Source organism: Myotis myotis, unplaced genomic scaffold (assembly GCF_014108235.1).
Source record: "Myotis myotis isolate mMyoMyo1 unplaced genomic scaffold, mMyoMyo1.p scaffold_m19_p_18, whole genome shotgun sequence".
In the NCBI taxonomy this organism is placed as follows: Eukaryota; Metazoa; Chordata; class Mammalia; order Chiroptera; family Vespertilionidae; genus Myotis; species Myotis myotis.
Genome location: NW_023416322.1, coordinates 37,641,105 through 37,658,389, shown reverse-complemented (window position 1 = coordinate 37,658,389; position 17,285 = coordinate 37,641,105). Strand labels below are relative to the sequence as shown.

The 17,285-nt window shown below is 61.1% G+C and overlaps 1 protein-coding gene across 1 annotated transcript; it reads right to left on the bottom strand.

Moving 5' to 3' along the window:
* Positions 1-1,445: 1,445 nt before the first annotated feature.
* ALX3 (ALX homeobox 3) lies at positions 1,446-9,835 on the bottom strand. Its single transcript, XM_036344937.1, has 4 exons — positions 9,559-9,835; positions 4,190-4,506; positions 2,235-2,363; positions 1,446-1,852 (listed from the first exon to the last, which is right to left on the bottom strand). The coding sequence occupies exons 1-4, from the start codon at positions 9,833-9,835 to the stop codon at positions 1,544-1,546; spliced, it is 1,032 nt and encodes a 343-aa protein (XP_036200830.1). The 3' UTR covers positions 1,446-1,543.
* Positions 9,836-17,285: the final 7,450 nt, after the last annotated feature.

Below are 17,285 nucleotides of genomic sequence, written 5' to 3'. Positions count from 1 at the left end.
TAGTCCCAGGGACTCGCTCCCCTTTGGGAATAAGCCCAGCGCGGAGTCTGTGCTTGGCTCTCTGCGCCTGGATGGGAGAGGAGGCACCGGGGTGGGGGGCTGCTGGCTGAGCTGAGCTCGGAGCAGTGGTGGGATTTACCGGGAGTGGGAGGGCCCGCCCTGCTTTTTCCTGCCTTCCGGGCTGTGGAGATAAGGCAGAGTGGGGATGAAGGATAGAATGGGTAATACTCTGAAACCACAAGAAAGGGTCCTGGCTTTCGTCTCTGCCCACAGCCCAGACACGCTCCCGGGGCGTCTGGGGGAAGGAGCCGCCCCACCCCCACGGCTCTGGGGTCCGCCCAGGGGAGCTCACAGCCTTCGGTGGGCTTGCTGGTCTTCCATTCACCCTTCCCACCACCAATGTGCCCTCTTAATGAGACCTGGCACCTTGTACACACAGCCTGGGCAGGCGACAGGGCCGGCATGGCAGGCACCAGCCTAGAGGGCCTGGCCCAGCCGGGGCCCTGAGCAGACCAGTCCTAGGGCTACCCGGTGCCCACCCCTGAAATACGCAATCACCGGGTCCAAAACACTGCCCCTTTATTATTATGCCGGCAGCACTTGTTTTTACAAACGCATCTTTATAAAAGTGGGGGCATCTTTCTTACCAACGCCCAACGAGTAAACCAAGGGAGCTAGGTAGGGTCTCCATGGCATAGCTCTGGCCTGACCCCATGGAGGAGAATCCAAGCATTTGGTGGTTTCTGGTAGGACGTCTGCCCCTTGGAGGGGAGGACTCCACCGCATGTTGGGGAGGGGCGCAGGGGAGGAGGAAGGGGCTGCTGGAGCAGGGGAGACCTGAGCACCAGCTCCATTCGGCTTCCAGGCCCTCGTCAATGCCAGATGCTGGGTGCACGCCCCCTGGTGGTGGGAGGGGGAGTGAGGCCCCAGGTGGTCTTAGGAGATGCGAGCCACATGTGGCTCTTTGGCCCCTTGTGTGTGGCTCTTCCTAAGCCTTAGGCATACCCTAATTAAGTTAATAACAATGTACCTGCCTCTATAGTTTAAGTTTAAAAAATTTGGCTCTCAAAAGAAATTTCAAACGTTGTACTGTTGATATTTGGCTCTGTTGATTAATGAGTTTGCCGACCACTGCCCTAAATCACCAGATCCCCTGCTTCAACCCTGTCCTGCTCCCATTTTCCTGCCTTCCCCAGATGAAGAGCCAATGAAGCCAGTTCAGTCGGAGGGGCAAGAGTGACCCTTGGACGGAGTCTGAAGGAGGCAGGACGGAGTCTCTCCAGCCCAGCGTGTGGGTGAGGGGACCCAGTGCGTGGTAGGAAGAGTCCACTGTCTTCGATGCCCTCTCTCCGGGGCAGCCCGCCTAATTATATGAGAAAAGACTCGGCGAGAGGCTGAGGACTCCAGCTGCTCTGCCCGCCCTGGGGACCATCTGGAGCTCAGAGGCAAAGGTGTGTCTCTCTGGCATCGAGGCCAGGGTGGGGTGGGAGCAGCCGGGCACAGGGAAGGGGTGGCAGCTTGGTCTGCGTGTCCACACGTCTGATCACGTGGTCCAGTTCAGCAGGCTGGGCGGCTCCTTCGGCTTCACCCTGAGCGAGACGAGGCTTGGAGACTTATAGTCGACATCCGGGGCGGCCTCAAAGCTGTGGTCCCCCAGGGCCGGGGAGAAGCTGTGGAGGGAGTAGAGGCCAGGGTGCGCCCCGGGGGAGGCCGGCACCCCCATGAAGCCAGCCACGTTCCCGTGCGAGTGGGAGTACGGAGACATGCACGGGGAGGGGACGCCCTCTGGAGACACAAGGCAGGGCCCGGCGGGGCTCCCAGACGCGGGGCTGGGCCACAGGGAGTTCTGCAGCTGCAAAGAGAAAGCAGGCCCGTGAGTCCAGAGCCCCGGGACTGGCCCCTAACCAGGGCTCTCTCTTTGCCCTTAGGGCTCCGGACACCTCCCAAGAAGCCTCCACTTGTCACAGGTCTACACTCGCAGAGGCATCTCAGGCCCTGGCACTGCTTCTCAAATGAGTTTTCCTCAGAGTCCTCTGTGCCAGCTGCTCTGTGCTGTCAGGGTGACGAGGGCCCCGCTGGCCAGCGGAAGACATGGTTTGCCCAAGTCACACAGGCCCCGAGGCCACTCCAGGTCTCCCCAGGGCTAGAGCTCACACTCTCACTGGCTACCCCACGGGGCACGGTCACGTCCGACTCGGCAGAAGTGGGAGGGGAGGGGGGGGAGGGTGTCTCACCTGGGGGTGACTGTCCGTTCGGGGCAGCACAGAGATGTCATAGGCAGACGAGAAGGGGTTCCGCCCCTCCTGGATCTTCCCATAACGCTCCCGCTTCCGCCACTTGGCTCTGCGGTTCTGGAACCAGACCTGGGGGCAGAGGGGAGAGGCCGAGGGGGTGGTAAGGCGGCCCCGAGGAGTGGAAGGGGCTGGGGGAGCTGATGGCTGTGTCCCACAGTGTGGCAGCTGGCTATCATTTATGTGTCGGCCTCTGGACTAGACGTTGGCAATGTCAAAACTGAGCCAAACCAAAGCCATCCCCCTGCTTTCTAGGGATCTAGCTGGGGCTGCAAACAGAAGCGGCTGTGTGTGTGTGTGTGTGTGTGTGTGTGTGTGTGTGTGTGCGCGCGCGCATGCCCACGCACACGCGTGTATGAGTGTGTAAGTGACCTCACCCAAGCCCCTCATGCTCACCCCTGTCATCCTACCCATGCAGGCAGGTCAGGCCCTGAGTTAAGAAGCCGGGCACATCCCACCCCCAACCTGGGGTTGCAGAGACCCCACAGCAGGCCTGGGCAAGCTCAGGGAGGGCCACCCACCTGCCAGCTCCCAGCCTTCCTCTCCCCTGTCAGAGGAAGTACCCTACTCGAGGGCCTCAGTCATTAGGAAGCTGCTGGACTAGGTCTGGGGCCTTGTGGCTGCGCCCGCACCCCTCCAGGTTGAGAAGCCCAAGGAGAGGAAGGGTCCACGTCCCAGAGCAGCTCCATAGGAGTAGCTGGTCAGAGCCCAGCCCGGAGGCTGGCTGAGGCCTCGGAGGGAGACCTGCTGCTCTGACTTCATGCTTATGTAATTCGGGGCTGTCATGGCTGTTGGCCACCTCCCTCTGATGGCCCCAGGCCCTGGGGAGTGCGGTGGACAGTTCCAGAAATCTGCTGTGGGAGGAACATGGAGGCAGGAGGACCTGGCACAGAAGGGGGGACAGCCCAAGCCCCTCTGGTCCTGTGTGGGATCCAGCCGGAGGGCCTTCTCTATTGGGTGGCACTGGCCTGACGGCCCCCATATCCTGCCAGAGCTGCCCTCGCCAGTGATTTCACAGGTTCTAGAGAGGCCCCGCAGGGGTGACAGCATGAGCTGTGCCCCTACAAAGTCTCCCGTTTAGAAATCTCCTCTGTGCCTTTCCCCAGAAGCCCACCCCAGCCCTCTCCCAGGGCCTCCTGCTCGGCAGGGCAGGGACCTGCTGTGTCAGGTCAATTCCCAGCAAGGCCACAGCGGCCACCTCCTCCTGGGCCTGATTCTCACGGAGCCTCCCATCCCATCACCAACCCTGCCTGCCACCTTCAAGATCGTTCCCACGTCCAAAATGCCTTAGGCACCGACTTCCTGTCTCCCTCTCCCTTGTTCCTAGGCCCCCAACCCCACCCGCATCCCCACAGGCTGGACTCCACACTTGTGAAGCCGGCCACGGCCCCTCCAGAAGTCTGGGGCCTGACCCCTTCTGGGAGGTTTGCTGGGTGGGGCGGGGCTCCTGGCCAGGGTCTGAGTGTTGGTAGGACTGAAAGTCACTGGCTCAGGATGGCTTTGAGTGTCACTGAGCCCCAGACGACCTCCCCCCACCCCCAGACCCTCCCTTCCCACAGCCACCTCGGAAGCAGTGCTGATACGTGCTCAGCATCTCACGGCTTCCACAGGCTGCCCTTTGGGGCTCCCTGAACTGGGAAACCGGAACCCAGACATTCAATGGCATGTCCCCAATCACCCGGTCAGCTAGTGCGCGCAGAGGGGACTGCCACACAGAGGCCACCACCCCCATACCCAGGCCTAAGCCTCAACTTGGGCTGCCAGCCTGTGGCCCCAGCAGAGCTGGGCATGGAGGGTGAGCCCAGGAGGGCAGGCACCTGGGACAGGCAGTTCTGGGGGTGCTGGTGCCCACCTCTCCCAGCCCTTCCACGGCCTGGCCCGCTGTCAGGTGCCCTCACCTGAACCCGGGCCTCGGTGAGGTCGGTGCGCACAGCCAGCTGCTCCCGGGCGTACACGTCGGGGTAGTGGGTTTTCTGAAAGACCTTCTCCAGCTCCTCCAGCTGGAACGTGCTGAAGGTCGTGCGGTTGCGGCGCTTCTTGCTCTTGTTCTTGGCCAACTCCATGGAGTCAGGGAGTCCCGGGGACAGGGGGACGCGCAGGCTGGCCAGGCAAGGGCCCGGGGAGCCTCGCAGGGTGGAGGGCCCGTCTCTGGGGCCCCCTGGGCAGTCCAAGGGCAGCTGGGGGAAGTTGGCTGCCTTGGAGGCCTTCTCCTCGGCTGCAATGGAAACACAGAAAGGATGGAAACCGAACCAGGGGGTTTTGTGGGTGGAATGGAGGGAGGGGAAGACTGTTGACGCTTCAGTCCCCGCCTCCCCCTTCCTTTTTCTTCCCTTCCTCAGGCAGCCATCCTCCATGGGAGCCTGGCATGAGGAGGAGTCCTGCTGAGCCTCCAGCTTGGGAGGGGGCCCAGGGGAACCAGGCTGTCTGTGGTCTGGGCGGATCTGCCGGTGCCAGAGGAGGTCCATTTCGGGGAAGCGCTCTGGGGTGGCGCATCCCACAGGGTGGGGAGGTGCCAGGATTGGCGCCATGGCAGGGCCTGGCACAGGGGTGGGATGAGGGGGTGAGGATGGGAGGGTGGACATCTATCTCCCTGCCCCTGCCAGAAAGTGCCTCCTGGTCCCTTGTTCCCATGTCCTTGGTTCCCATGTCCTCATGCCCATGACAGGGATGCTGATAACCTTTGCTGGTCTGGACCCCAAGTCTCAAGGCTAAGTCAAATCCCCTAGCCCTGGGTTATGAAGGATAAGAGGGGGCAAAGAAGCTTCCAGAGGCGTTATCTCATTCCTGCCCACATTGTACTGTAGGCAGTAATAGAGGCAGGAGGTAGGCTGTACGCAGAGAAAGGGAGTTGGGCAACCAGTGTCGAAACAGGGCACAGCCCCCAACCCCATGTTCCCATCATAGCCTGCCACCTCCCTCAAGAGCCTGGCAAGCAGGGGGACCTGAGTGGCGACTGCGATGGTCCCCAGCAGCCCTACCCCAGGGCACTCCCCCTCCCCCTGGAAGCTTGGCGAGTCCTGCCAGGACCAGGGCACAGTGAGAAACAGGTCACCCTGCTGCCCGCTCTCTCCCTCTGGCGAGGCCCCCAGCAGCGTCACCATGAGACCTCCATACAAGTCTGCTGGGATGGCAGGAGAGAGGCCACAAAGATGCCCCACTGACTCACAGGGCCCCTTCCTGGCCCTGGTCCCTGTCCCCAGCAGGGCCTGGCCCTGGAGGCCCAGCGAGCTGGCACCAAGAGGCAGTTTCTTCCCCAGGATTTGTGTCAGGATCACAGCTGTCATTGAGGGGGTTAGGGGGAGGATGGGACTGGGGAGATGGCTTCTGGGGTTCCGGGTCTGATGAATCCCTATGTGCGTGTAGAGGACACATTATGCAAGGTGCCCCTCAGCTGGAAGGTGGTCAGGGACTTTCCAGGACCCCTAGGAGCCGAAATAAGCTCCGAGTTGTGTGTCCTGGAGGCTTGGGGGAGTCAGGTAGGGCCTGCCCGCGGGCTGTGCACAGGTGTTCCTCACGGAGCCTCGAAGACAGCAGAGGAGGAAGTGCTCCCGCTCTGGCTTCCATTCTGGGCCACGTTTTGTCGTCGGTCTAAGGCAGGGGTGGGCAAACTTTTTGACTCGAGGGCCACAGTGGGTTCTTAAACTGGACCAGAGGGCCGGAACAAAAGCATGGATGGAGTGTTTGTGTGAACTAATATAAATTCAAAGTAAACATCATTACATAAAAGGGTACGGTCTTTTTTTTTTTTTAGTTTTATTCATTTCAAACGGGCCGGATCCGGCCCGCGTGCGTAGTTTGCCCATGGCTGTTCTAGGGGCAAGTCCACTCCGTAGGAGCTTAGGAAGAAGGGCTTATGGAAGTTCAACCGAATAACTGGAAATGGTCAGGAAGACCGGAGACTGACAAGGTCTGACACATAGCAGGCCAGAGTCTCAGGTTCAGAGGGAGGCCCTGCTGGACTGGGCGTACAGGGTGAGTGTGGCTCAGGGATGGGGGCCAGGGGAGTGCGGACATCACTGCAGAGGGCAATGACCTCACTCCAAAGCTCTGGGGCCTCTTGGGCCCTCATATCTGTTCCAAGGGGATCTTCCCAGAGGAAGCCACCCGATCTGGGGCTGCAGGACTTGCCTCCCTGAGTCAGCCGCCCAGGATCAGGGAGGAATGTGCAGCAGGACTTCTCAGGATGGCTCCCCCCAAAAGCACAGCCTGCCCGCCTGGGGTGGCCTCCCACGCCTGCCCAGTCTCCAACCCTGTCAGGGGACCAGAGCTTCTCCCTCCTGCCATTGCCCGGAACCCTCCCCATCTGCCTGAGGACTCAGGGAGGGCATGGTCCCCCTCTCTGGAGGACAGGGCAGCCTCCTGAGGATGGAAACCCAGAGAAGAGGTGGAGGTGGGCGGAGAGCCGCTGGGCAGGACAGCAGTTTGAATTTTAGCGTCTAAGGCCCAGCGCCTATAGGCTGTGTGGGAGTCACTTGCACGTGGTGGGGACACTGGGCGTTAAAGGGGGAGCGCCCGTGTTGGACACTGGGAGCCCCGGGCTCAACGCTTGCGTGTCTAGGGCCTGCCTAACCAGCACCACAGCAGCCAGGGGTTGGGGGTGGAGGCAAAAGGCAGGTGCCAGGACAAGGACCTCTGAGGGGCCACGGAGTTCCGTCCCTGACTCACTCTCACGCTCCCAGCACTCCCACCGCACGGGGCTGCCAGCGCCCTACTAGCTGCAGCCTCCGAGCCGCGCAGCATGGGAGCCCTACTGCCCCCACGATGGCTTCCACTGAGGCCCCAGAACCAGCTACCCGGCTTTGAACTTGCTCCGCAGCTTGCTCCGCGCTCGCGCCATTTCCCAAGCGACCCTCAGTGCTAGCGGAGGCGAGGGCTACTGCAACTCTGGCTGAAGACCTGAGGCCCGTGTGGACATAAACGTCGCCCGTGGGACCCCGTGGGGCCTGGTGCTCTCCCTAGTTTCCCAGCCAGTAACTGGGAACTCCCCTCGAGGCATGGGCCGCTGGAGAGTGCGGCTCCTATAGGTACCCAGCTCAGGGCCTCCGCCCCAGCAGGCGAGGTCCGAGGTCAGGAAGCCAAGCAAAAGGACAGACGGCGCGGCCCCGGGCAGAGCAGGAAGGACCCGGAGGGCAGCTCTCCGGCGCTCTGAGCAGCCGTACACAGAGGGCATGAGGTAGACCGCAACTCCTGGACGCGGCGGGGTCGGGGCAGGGCCGGGCGCTCTCCCCCAAAAGCCGTAGAGGAGCGCGGCGCGCCAGGCTCTGGGGAGCGCAACGGCCCGGCTGCGGCCAATATCGCGCCGCAGATGGGGAGCAGCTGCGCGCTCACTGGTCTGAACTGGAAACATCCGCGCCCGCTACTTTAAACGCCGGGAAATAAGGCGGCTTCCCCGCTTGCCCGCACGTCCCACCTGAAGACCGCGCGCCCCGCACTCCGGGGCCTTCCCTCCGGCAGCCCGGCTCCGCCGCAGGTCGCAGGCCGCGCGCCCGCCGCCCAGTTCCAGCCGCAGCGCCGGGCGCGCCACGGCTCTTCCCAGGCTCCGCTCGCACCGCGGCGCCTCCTTTTCGTTCGGCCTGTCCTCCGCTCGGCTTGAGTCGTTCCTTTCCTTCTCCCACTCGTCCTTTTGGCTGTTTTTTGCTCTCTTGGGATGTCCCCTTTTCTTTCGTGTTTTTTTCCTGCTCCTACTCTCTTCGTTTTTCTCTCCTCCATTTACCCGCTTCGTTCGATCTCCGCTGGTTTCTTTCCCCGTTCGCTCTTCCTCTGTTCCTTGCCGTCCTGCCAGCTCGCCAGCGCCTCTACTTTTCGTTCTCACCCCTCTCCCCCGATGCTTTGTTCAATTGCCTTTCCCCTCTTTTGGGTTGTTTACACGCTTCGGTTTTCTTTCCGCGCCTTTCGTTGCCGACCCCCTCGCCGTCGCCGCTTCCTCCCTCCGCTCCTTCTGCTCCAGCGCCGCCGGGCGGGCCCTGGCGCCCCGCGGTCCGTGCGGGATCCGGCGCGCCCAGCAGGGACCCGGGCCCGCGGTGGGTCCTGCCCGACGCCGCGCGCCCCGCTCGGCTGGGTACCTGTCCCCGGCGGTGCTGCGGGCGCAGCGCGACCGCCGCCTCTGGCTGGGATCAGAGGAGCCGGGCCAACTGCTTCTCATTAAGTCCCGACTGTGGTTTTTATCAGGAGAGCCTCTTTCAAAGGGCACAGACACGGAGCTCCGCGGCCTCGCTCATTTCCTCCGCTGACCCCCACACACCTCCCGCCTCCTCTGCTCACTCCCACCGCCGGCGGGGCGAAGGCCGGAGCTGCCCGTCCACTCCGCGGAGGCCCGCGAGGCGCCAGCGGGGCGGCGGCGGGTTGGGCCGATCTCGGGGGCTCCAGCTCTGGGCCTGAGCTGCGGGATGGGGCGGCGCGGGCGCCCAGATTCCTACAGGTCCGCCCCCCGTGCAGTGGGCGCTGGCGGGACTGCGGGCCCGCCTGCCCGGCCGGGACATTCAGGCTCCATCTCGGGAGGTGGCGCGGTCCAACCGGCCTTCGCGCCCAGAACGCCCAGGCGCCGGGATTAGGCCGCCCGGGCTGCTCCAGAGGGCCCGGCGGCGGCGACCGGTGCGGGGAAGCCCAGACCGCGAGAGGGGGGCCATCGCCGGTTATAACGACGGGAGGCCAGGTTAGTCTGAGAAACAAGAGCAGTTATTCCGTAGAGAGCTTGGCCCCGGCACCGGGGACCGGCCGCCGTCACCGTGAGCGCGCTCCCCGCGGAAGCTGGGCCTGGGAGGAGAGGCCGGCGGCGGCCAGGCCACAGCCCTCGGCAGGCCCGGCTTGGCCATCCTGGGTCGGGGCCCAGCCTCGGCGGCAACAGGAGCTACACGCAAAAAAGCCGCGCTCCTCTCCCCGCATCGGGGCCCGGGGCTCAGTGTGGCACCGGGGCCCTGGCCGGCCGGGGCTTCTGGGTGGGTGACAGCGCCAGCCCCGCTCCGCCAAGCATGACTCTCCTTCCCGGCTCTGGCCGCCTTCGGGTCCGACTGGGCCCCGAGCCTTCGCCGCTCCACCCTTTCTCGCCCTCCGCCTCCCATCCCCGCCGCCGAGGGCACACGTGGCTCTGCCTCCCGCGCCGCTGGCTTTTGCCCGGCCCGGACCAGCGCGGGCCGCTTCCTGCCGAGGGAGCCGTGTGCGAGCGGGAGGGTCACGAAGTTGAGAAATCAGCGAGCGGGAGGGGAAGCGGGAGGCCGGGCGGCCGGGGAGGGAAGGGGTGCAGGTCGACCGCGCGCTCCACCCGCGTTACCTTCCGCCGGGCCCTCGTAGAAGCGGCCGCCGTTGAGCGCCGGGCCGGGCCCGAGGTCCTGCAGGTACTTGGCGGGCGGCTTGGCCGGCTCCGGGAGGTAGGGCTCCAGAGGCCCGCAGGCCGGAAAGCGGGTCAGTCGTGGGCCTCGGGGCGGCGCGGGGTGCAGGTGAGACGCGGCGGCGGAGGTCCCCTGGCCGCCCGGAGGCTCGTCCCCAGCGGCCGCGTAGGGGTCGGGCCCGGGCCCCACGCCGAAAGGCGCGCAGCGCTCGGGGTCCATGCCGGCTCGGGGCGCACAGGCCGCCGGGGCTCCCGGGTTCGCGCAGCCGGCGCGGCTTGTGAGCGCCCGCCAAGGGGGAGGGACCTGGGCGCGGGGGCGCGGAGCCCCCGGGAGCGGCGTGCACCGCGGGGGTGGTGGGGGGAGGCCTGGAGGGGGCAGCGCCTGGGCTGGAACCATCCACGTCACGTGCGGCCCCGCGCGGGTTAACCCCTCGGAGGCCGGGAGCCCCCAGATTCACCCCAACCCGAGTATCCGAGGCGGTTGGAGGACCAGGGAAGGCCCTTTTGTCTGCCCATCTGGGTGAGGCCCTTGTTCAGAGCAGCAACCTTGGTGCTGATATCCGGTCTAGAGGGGGTGAAGCCGTTTGGGATAGAGTCCTCCCTCCATCTTCCCCAAAATGAACTTGTAGTCCGGCAGCCCGGGATGAGAACCACGGCAGGTAAGGGCTGGGACCCGGGAAAATGTTGCCTCCAGTAAAATCACCTCCCTTAGAGATTTCGTTTCTCACAGGAATAGGAGTCACCGGAGTGTTGTTTGAAACAGCTCTGATGGGGCTGGGGGCTGGGCGCTATGCTGGCTGTGGGACCTTGAACCAGCCGGCTGCTGCCCTCATCTAACTGGTCAACCGAGTCAATCCTCAGTCTTTGTATATTCCCGGTGGGTCTGAAACAGGGGCAGGGCTGGCGCAGACAGGGAGACTGCCTTTGGAGCAGGTGGTGGGGTACTTGGCGGGTTCGGCATGGAGTGACTGCCTTCAGCGGACAAATGACCTGGAGGTGCCCGGGGACCCACTGTGGAGAGGCCCCCTGCAGCTCAGACCCAAGGGCTCTGCTGCCCCTGGCCTGCCTTTTGCAGGGAGGGGCGGGGAGGTTCACATCGGAGAGCTGGGGCTCTCCAGCCTCGCGGAAGGAGGACTGGCACAGTGGCTCAGAATTTCTGAAAAGAGAGCCGACCTGAGCTAAGATCCGGTCAGAAATACCAGAGGGTCCTGCTCGCTTCTGTGGACTGAGGAGTCCCTACGTCTGGGTCACACCGGTTTTTTATTTTTATTTTTAGTGCCTCAAGAGACCAGTGAGAAAGGTGGGGAGTCAAACATCATTTGTATTTCATTTGAATTCTCAGTTTTTAAAGGAATCCAAGAAGCCTGGTGTGAACACCTCCCTCTTCCGCTGGGGGCTGAGGGGGGGTTTCTTGGCTGTCCTCAGCCGGAGTTGGGCTATAAATCAAGGCCAAACAGGAACCAGAAGCCTTGCATCTCGAAAGTAGTCATTAAGCCATTATTAAACATCCAGTAACTTCTCTGAAGCCTTATTGGTTTAAACACCACATTGGAGGCATTATGGCCATTAGGGCCCCTAATCACAGCCTGCAGACGGCAGCGATGAGAGCACCTGGGGCTGGGACGTCCAGCAGAGAGGGAGGCTCAGCTCCCAATGAAGTTCCTCTCTGGCCTCACCACAGGAATCCGTTCTTTGGGATCCAGTGGATCCCAGCACTGGGCAAGCAACCTGTATGGTCACTTTTAACGTTTTCCAATAGTTACTGGGTTGCATGTGTGTGGGTATCGTTTTCCTTTCAGGAGAATGTTAGTGTTGACAAGGGACACCTTCGTCTATTCAGCGAAGGCACCTAGCCACTCACTGTGGAAGACACAAGTCTGACACGGGAAAAGTGTCCCCACCAACAGCGTAAGCCAGGCAGCCTGGCTTAGATGCCAAGCGTTTTGCCTCTGGGGATAAAGTAGGCCTTCGTTTTTTCGTCATAAAAATGCGCCATGCCCATGGACGAGGGGTATTTGATAAGCACTTATGTTTCAATGGATGTGATGAACTGTGTTAATTTAAGAGACGGTTAATATCGTGACACTCTGCAGAAGCCGCGGACTTCTGGGTCATATCACCGAAGTGAGGGAAGGCTGCTGCCCCCGGACTGAACAGGCCAGAGGCTGGGGCTGAGCAGACAGACTTGGGGACCGCCACCCCTTCCCAGACCCAGCAGTTCCCCCTGGCATTCTCCCACTCGAACAGGCCAACTTCCATGCCGAGACGGTGTTGCCAGCCGAACTGAGGCGGCAGGCGGCCCCAGAGTCTCCCTCAGGTTGGATGGGTGGCTGGAGTTGCCCCCTGGGAGGGTTCTGTCCCAAGACCATGCAAGTCAGGGCGCCTAGAGGAGCCTGTGCGGTCCCCTTTTAAATCACTGGTGCAAACTCTTCTCTTGCGCCATACATGGTCTGGGATGCATTTGATGGGGCAGGTGCATCAAAAATGCCCACAAAAAGGCACCTCAGTGACTGAGTTTTCCTTCTTACGAGGGCTGAGAGGTCCGGAGGACCACAGACCTCACTGTGCAGATAACAGACGAGAACACATCCCTTCCCGTGTGCCAGGCACTACCTCTCGGGGCCTGTGTGCACTGATTCGTTGAAGTCTCACAACAACCTCAGGAAGTAGGCACAGTTCTCCACGTTTTACAAAGAAACGGAGCCACAGAAGGGAGCCGGCTGCCCAGGGTGGACACAGCCAGTTAGGGGCAGGACCAGAATCTGTGTGCAGATCCAGGGTCTCCCAGGCCTTCTTCAGCTAACGCCAGGCAGCTCACATCACGCGAGGCACACCCTCCTCTTCCCAGAGGGAGGACGGTCAGGGCTTCTCTCTGAAAGGGGAGAAGTTAGGCCAGCCTGATGGGGGACAGGGCTGGTCCCGGATGGAGTCCTACGCTGCCTTCCTGCTCGCCAAGCGGCAGTTTCTGGAGACTCCCGCGGCACCCAGCTGCGGTGGCCCTGCAGGAGGTGGAGAGTGGTGTCTGCTAAGCCGAGACGAAATGAAACAGCGTGCCTAACACCTGAGAGGTTTTATGACCCACGGGCACAGCCAGATGTGAGGCAGAGTTTAAAGAGAATTTGTAAGTTCACCGTTCACACTGTTTAATAACCAGTTGGGTTGCAATAGCGCTTGGCACTGTTTAAAGAGAATTTGTAAGTTCACCGTTCACACTGTTTAATAACCAGTTGGGTTGCAATAGCGCTTGGCACTGATGGGTTGTCCATGGACCCAGCGAGATGAACTGACCAGATGATCCAGATAATTCTAGGTCCTGTCATGAAAAAAAAACAAAAAAACTTAAAAAAGAAAATCTCTGTGCCCGCTGAGAAAATGGAAATGACACTGACTGGCTGTTTCTATGCAAGTGTTTCACGCTGGCTAATTGCGTAATCTATCGGTTTAATAAGGGGACCTACTATGTGATGCGCATTTGCTGGCACTGGGATGCAGCAGAGGGCAAGCCCGACGGGCCCCCGTCTTCACGGAGCGTGCGCCCTGCTGGGATGGCGGGGTCTCCTCCGTGTGAACAGTCATGATGTGGACGTGAGGGAGGAGAGCAGAGCTCGGACTTCTGGCCTCCACTGTAGGGTCAGTTCTTGAGTCCGGGACACTTCCGTCCCTAACAGCACTTTTAGTTTCCACTTCCCTCCGCCCACACCCCAGGAAGGTGTGTGCCCTCTTTTCTCCCAGGGGAGATCCAGAGGGGCCAGGACAGCGGGAGAGAAGCGACCCCACCTCTGACATTTGTTCGACACACACAAAACTTCCTTCCAGACAGAACAGTCCGTTGCCTTCTTTTCCCTCAAAGGGAAGGCAGGCAGGATTCCCCTCGCCCTGTTTCAACTCTGAAACCCTGCATGGATCCCTATGGAAGTTCTGGGTTTGGGCGCAAAGTCGATTGTTTCTCATTAGTGACATTCTTCCTGGAGAGTCAGGCTCAGGAATGGTAAATAAACGTGCCGATCCGGTGCTTCCTCCTCAGCCATGATATTTTAAAGAAAGAAAGAAGGGGGCTGGGGTGGGGGGAGGCTCTGGGCTGTGGATACCCAGAATCCTTGCCTGTGGTTCTCACCGTCAGGCTGACGTCTGTCTCCGAGTAAGATTTCTGGGGAGTGAGGGACCTACTTCTCCGCTTCTGCTGATTTCATCTGTCCTTCCGCCGACTGTGCCTCCCCTTCTCCCCTGGGAAACCGAGAGGAGCGATTCTGTAGAGCCACCCAGACCCTGTTTATTCAGACATTTCTTGAGCCTGGCTCCACCCCAAGCCTCTCTCTCTCTCTGCCCACCTCCCTGGGGCTGAGAGGTGGCGCTCGGCCTGGGATTGGCAGCATCCTGAGGTCCGGTTTACCCGTATCTGCCTCACACATGGCCTTTGTGTGACGTCTGTAACTGGTTCTGGGGCAAGTGCCCACATGGACCACACTCCTCCCGTTTTGTGGGGGAGTCTTTGATGAACTCGCACTTTGTGTAAAACAGAAGGCACCAGGTTGAAATTTCTTGGCAATTCTAACACTTTGATCAGTTAATCTTATGCGTTCGTTTGTTCACCAATCCTTTACCGAATGCTGGCCATGTGCTAGCCGGGGCTGCACCGTGAGGAGAGTCGGACACGACCACTCACTCTGAGGGTTTTGCCGGACTAGCCAGGGAGCACGGGGCATCATGGGCCATGCGACAGGTACCTGTCCAGGCCTTGGGTTGGGGGCAGCTGTCGTGGAATGCTTCCAGACTGAATCTATGGGATGCTTCCAAGTTGAGGGGTCGGGGCTTAACCAGGGGAAGGCGTGTGGAGGGGCAGGGAGAGAGGGCATTCCAGAGAGAACAGCCCGGAGGTGAGAGAGAAGCAGCGCTTGGGGAACTGGGCTTTGTTGAGTGTTGCTGGAGCCTGGGCGGGAGGAGGGTAGGGGTTGGGCCAGGAGGAAGGGAGACAGTGGTGTCCCCAGGAATCAAGGGAAACTCCAGGGGGAGGGCAGGTGGCTCCACAGGCATCAGTCCATGTCTGCCCACCCGGCTCTGGATTCTCTAGTGGGGGAGGCAGGGAGGCGGAAGCCCAGGCCAAGCCCAGCAGGCAGGTGTGAGGAAACCATGACTATAACAACTGTTGCTGAGAGGTGGAGAGTTGAGTGGACAGGCCTGTGGGGAGCCTGTGATGCGGGCCGGGTTGGGGCCTGGGTGGGTGGCTGCAGGGCTTTCTGGAGCTGAGCTTTGGCTCTTGCGGGAAAGCCGGCCAGAGCCCCGCTGACCTCACTTCGGCAGGAAATCCATTGGTTCCACAGTGCCGGTTCCAGATTTGTTATTTTCCAGGGCTAACAAGTATGTAATTATCACATTTGGGGCCCTTCTAAAGAAATGCAAGCACACACCACTGAACACCCTGAGAACGGGGGTGGGACCCAGCCTGGACCCAGCCCAGAGTTCTGGAAGGTGCTCCCCACCATGTCACAGACACATCTGTCCAGTCCAGTGTTTCTCCCACGGTGGAGGAAGAGGGACAGTCAGGCCTGAACTTGACAACGGACCAGGAGAAAAGCAAGTGTAGGAGGTGGGAGGGCTCTGCCCAGCTCCTCTGGGGTCTCCAGCGGAGAGGTGGGGGGATGGGTAATAATGATGATACCCACCCCCAATAGGACACCTACAGCGTTCAGGCCAATACCATCTCACTTCATTTTCAAGTCACATTTCACAAAAGACGAAACGGATCGATCTGTGTATTAGTCACCTAATGCTGTGTAACAAAGCACCCCAAAACTTAGCGGCTTCAAACTAAGTCCGTGACTGTGGTCCCAGGAATCGAGGAGCAGAATGGCTTAGTGGTCTGTCTTGGGGTGTCTCATGACCCCAAGCCAGGTCTTGGCCGGGCTAGTTTTCTGAAAGCTTGGCCTGGGCTCAGGACTTGGTTCCCAGGGGCTCGCTCACTCGGTTGGCAGGTTGGCGTTGGCTGCTGATGGCAGTTCCTCCCCATGGCTGCTTGCGTGTCTTCCCAACTCGGCAGCTGGCTTCCCCCACAGCGAAGGGTCCAGGAGACCGAGGTGGCGGCTGCAATGCCTTTTATGACATAGGTCTCAGAACTCCTGCCATTACATCTGCCATGTTCTACTAGTCGCGCATGGATTTCACGTAGAAGATCCCACAAGCATGGCTCCTCGGGGGCCATCAGGGAGGCTGCTGCCATAGGCTGATTCAGGAAACTGCCAGGTCCCATCGGCTGTGCTCATTGGGAGTCTAACCCAGGTGGCCTGACTCCAGGGTTGAGGCGCTGATGACAGGTGGTGGGCCCCAAGGAGTGGCTGTGTTGATGGGTGAGGAGAGGACCTGAGGGGCATGGCGGCGTGCCTGGCAGGCAAGTGGCAAAGCCCCCTGGGCCGTGAGAACCACACTGTCCGTCCTGAGGAAGGCTAGGAGGTCCCGGACGGGGGCAAGCTGGCTGTGCCCTGGCTTTTCTGCACCCCAAGTGTTCGGCTGTCGCAGCAGGCACACTCCTCGGGGCTTCCTTGGCACAGTGAGCTGGTCTTGGGGCTCCAAGGGCTCATCGTTCTTGTGGGTGAAGGAAGGAAGCAGACGCACCTGTTCTCTGAGGAGGGCATTACAGCCCCTGTTCGTGTTGTTGGGGGCTTGCACAGTGACCCCTGAACTTAGGCCTTGCGCTGACCGATGGGGAAGGAGGCGGTGCTGAGAGCCTGCTGTACGTTAGGTCCACACCAGCCACTCTCATCATCTGATCTGCTCAGGAGGTGGCTGTGTTATTTCTACTTTACAGACGAGGAGACAGAGCTCAGAGGAATGAAGCCGTCCATGGTCACACACTCCTACACGATGGAGCCGGGAGGGCCTCCTGCCAGGGGCGTCACCAGCTGGCACCGTCCCCAGCATGTCCTGCTGTCTGTCTCCAGTGGATCTGAGCACTCGGGGCAGAGACTGTGCTGGGCAGAACGGGGGTCCCTCACTCCAAAGCTGGGGTAGACCCTTCCTACTCGACTCTTTTCTTCTGGGGACACAAGATTTGGACACATGGACAGCTTCGCAGTAACACGCTGTTTGCGAGCGTTAGACAGGCTGCCCCTGCCGAGGGACAGACGCGCAGGAAGGGCTGGTGCTCTCCAAGGTCACTTCCAGGCGGAGAAGGACACCCCTGGATGGTCGTGAGCACCAGGCCCTGGACTCCCAAGTGCACAGCCCCAGGGACCACGAAAAAGGGCCACTCCCTGTCACAGAGACATCTTGGAGCTCTCCGAGCTGAGCAACATGCGGGCAGGTGGAGAGGAGGTGGTGGCCGTGCCCCGGCCACGTGGACAGGACATCCGTGGCCGTGCAGGGAGCGTGGCTGCCTCCAGCGGAGGTTTTGTGAAGGAGCCGCAGATGTGCCACTGGGGGCTGGGCAGGCCTGCGATGCGCAGGTGCGGAAAGCGGAGCCCCTCTCCTCGGGCAGTGGGCGCCCCGAGAGTGTTGGAAGCAGTGGAGAGGGCCCGGCCCCCCAGGCGTGCTCCACGGCCGTTAGCACTATTCCTGCTGCTGTTCAGCAGCAAAATGAGGGCTGTGCTTTGGGAAGATAATTTTGGCAGCGTGAGCAGAATAATAGTAGTGATAATACCTAACATTTATTGAGCACGTACTATAGGCCAGGCCCTCAG

What these genes read in the sequence shown, in the direction of transcription:
- ALX3 (XM_036344937.1), bottom strand. Translation starts at nt 9,835, where the DNA reads ATGGACCCCGAGCGCTGCGCGCCTTTCGGCGTGGGGCCCGGGCCCGAC. An exon ending in TCACCGAGGCCCGGGTTCAG is followed by an intron (nt 2,364 to 4,189) that starts GTGAGGGCACCT and finishes CTCTGCCCCCAG; the next exon opens with GTCTGGTTCCAGAACCGCAG. An exon ending in GAACGGACAGTCACCCCCAG is followed by an intron (nt 1,853 to 2,234) that starts GTGAGACACCCT and finishes TTCTCTTTGCAG; the next exon opens with CTGCAGAACTCCCTGTGGCC.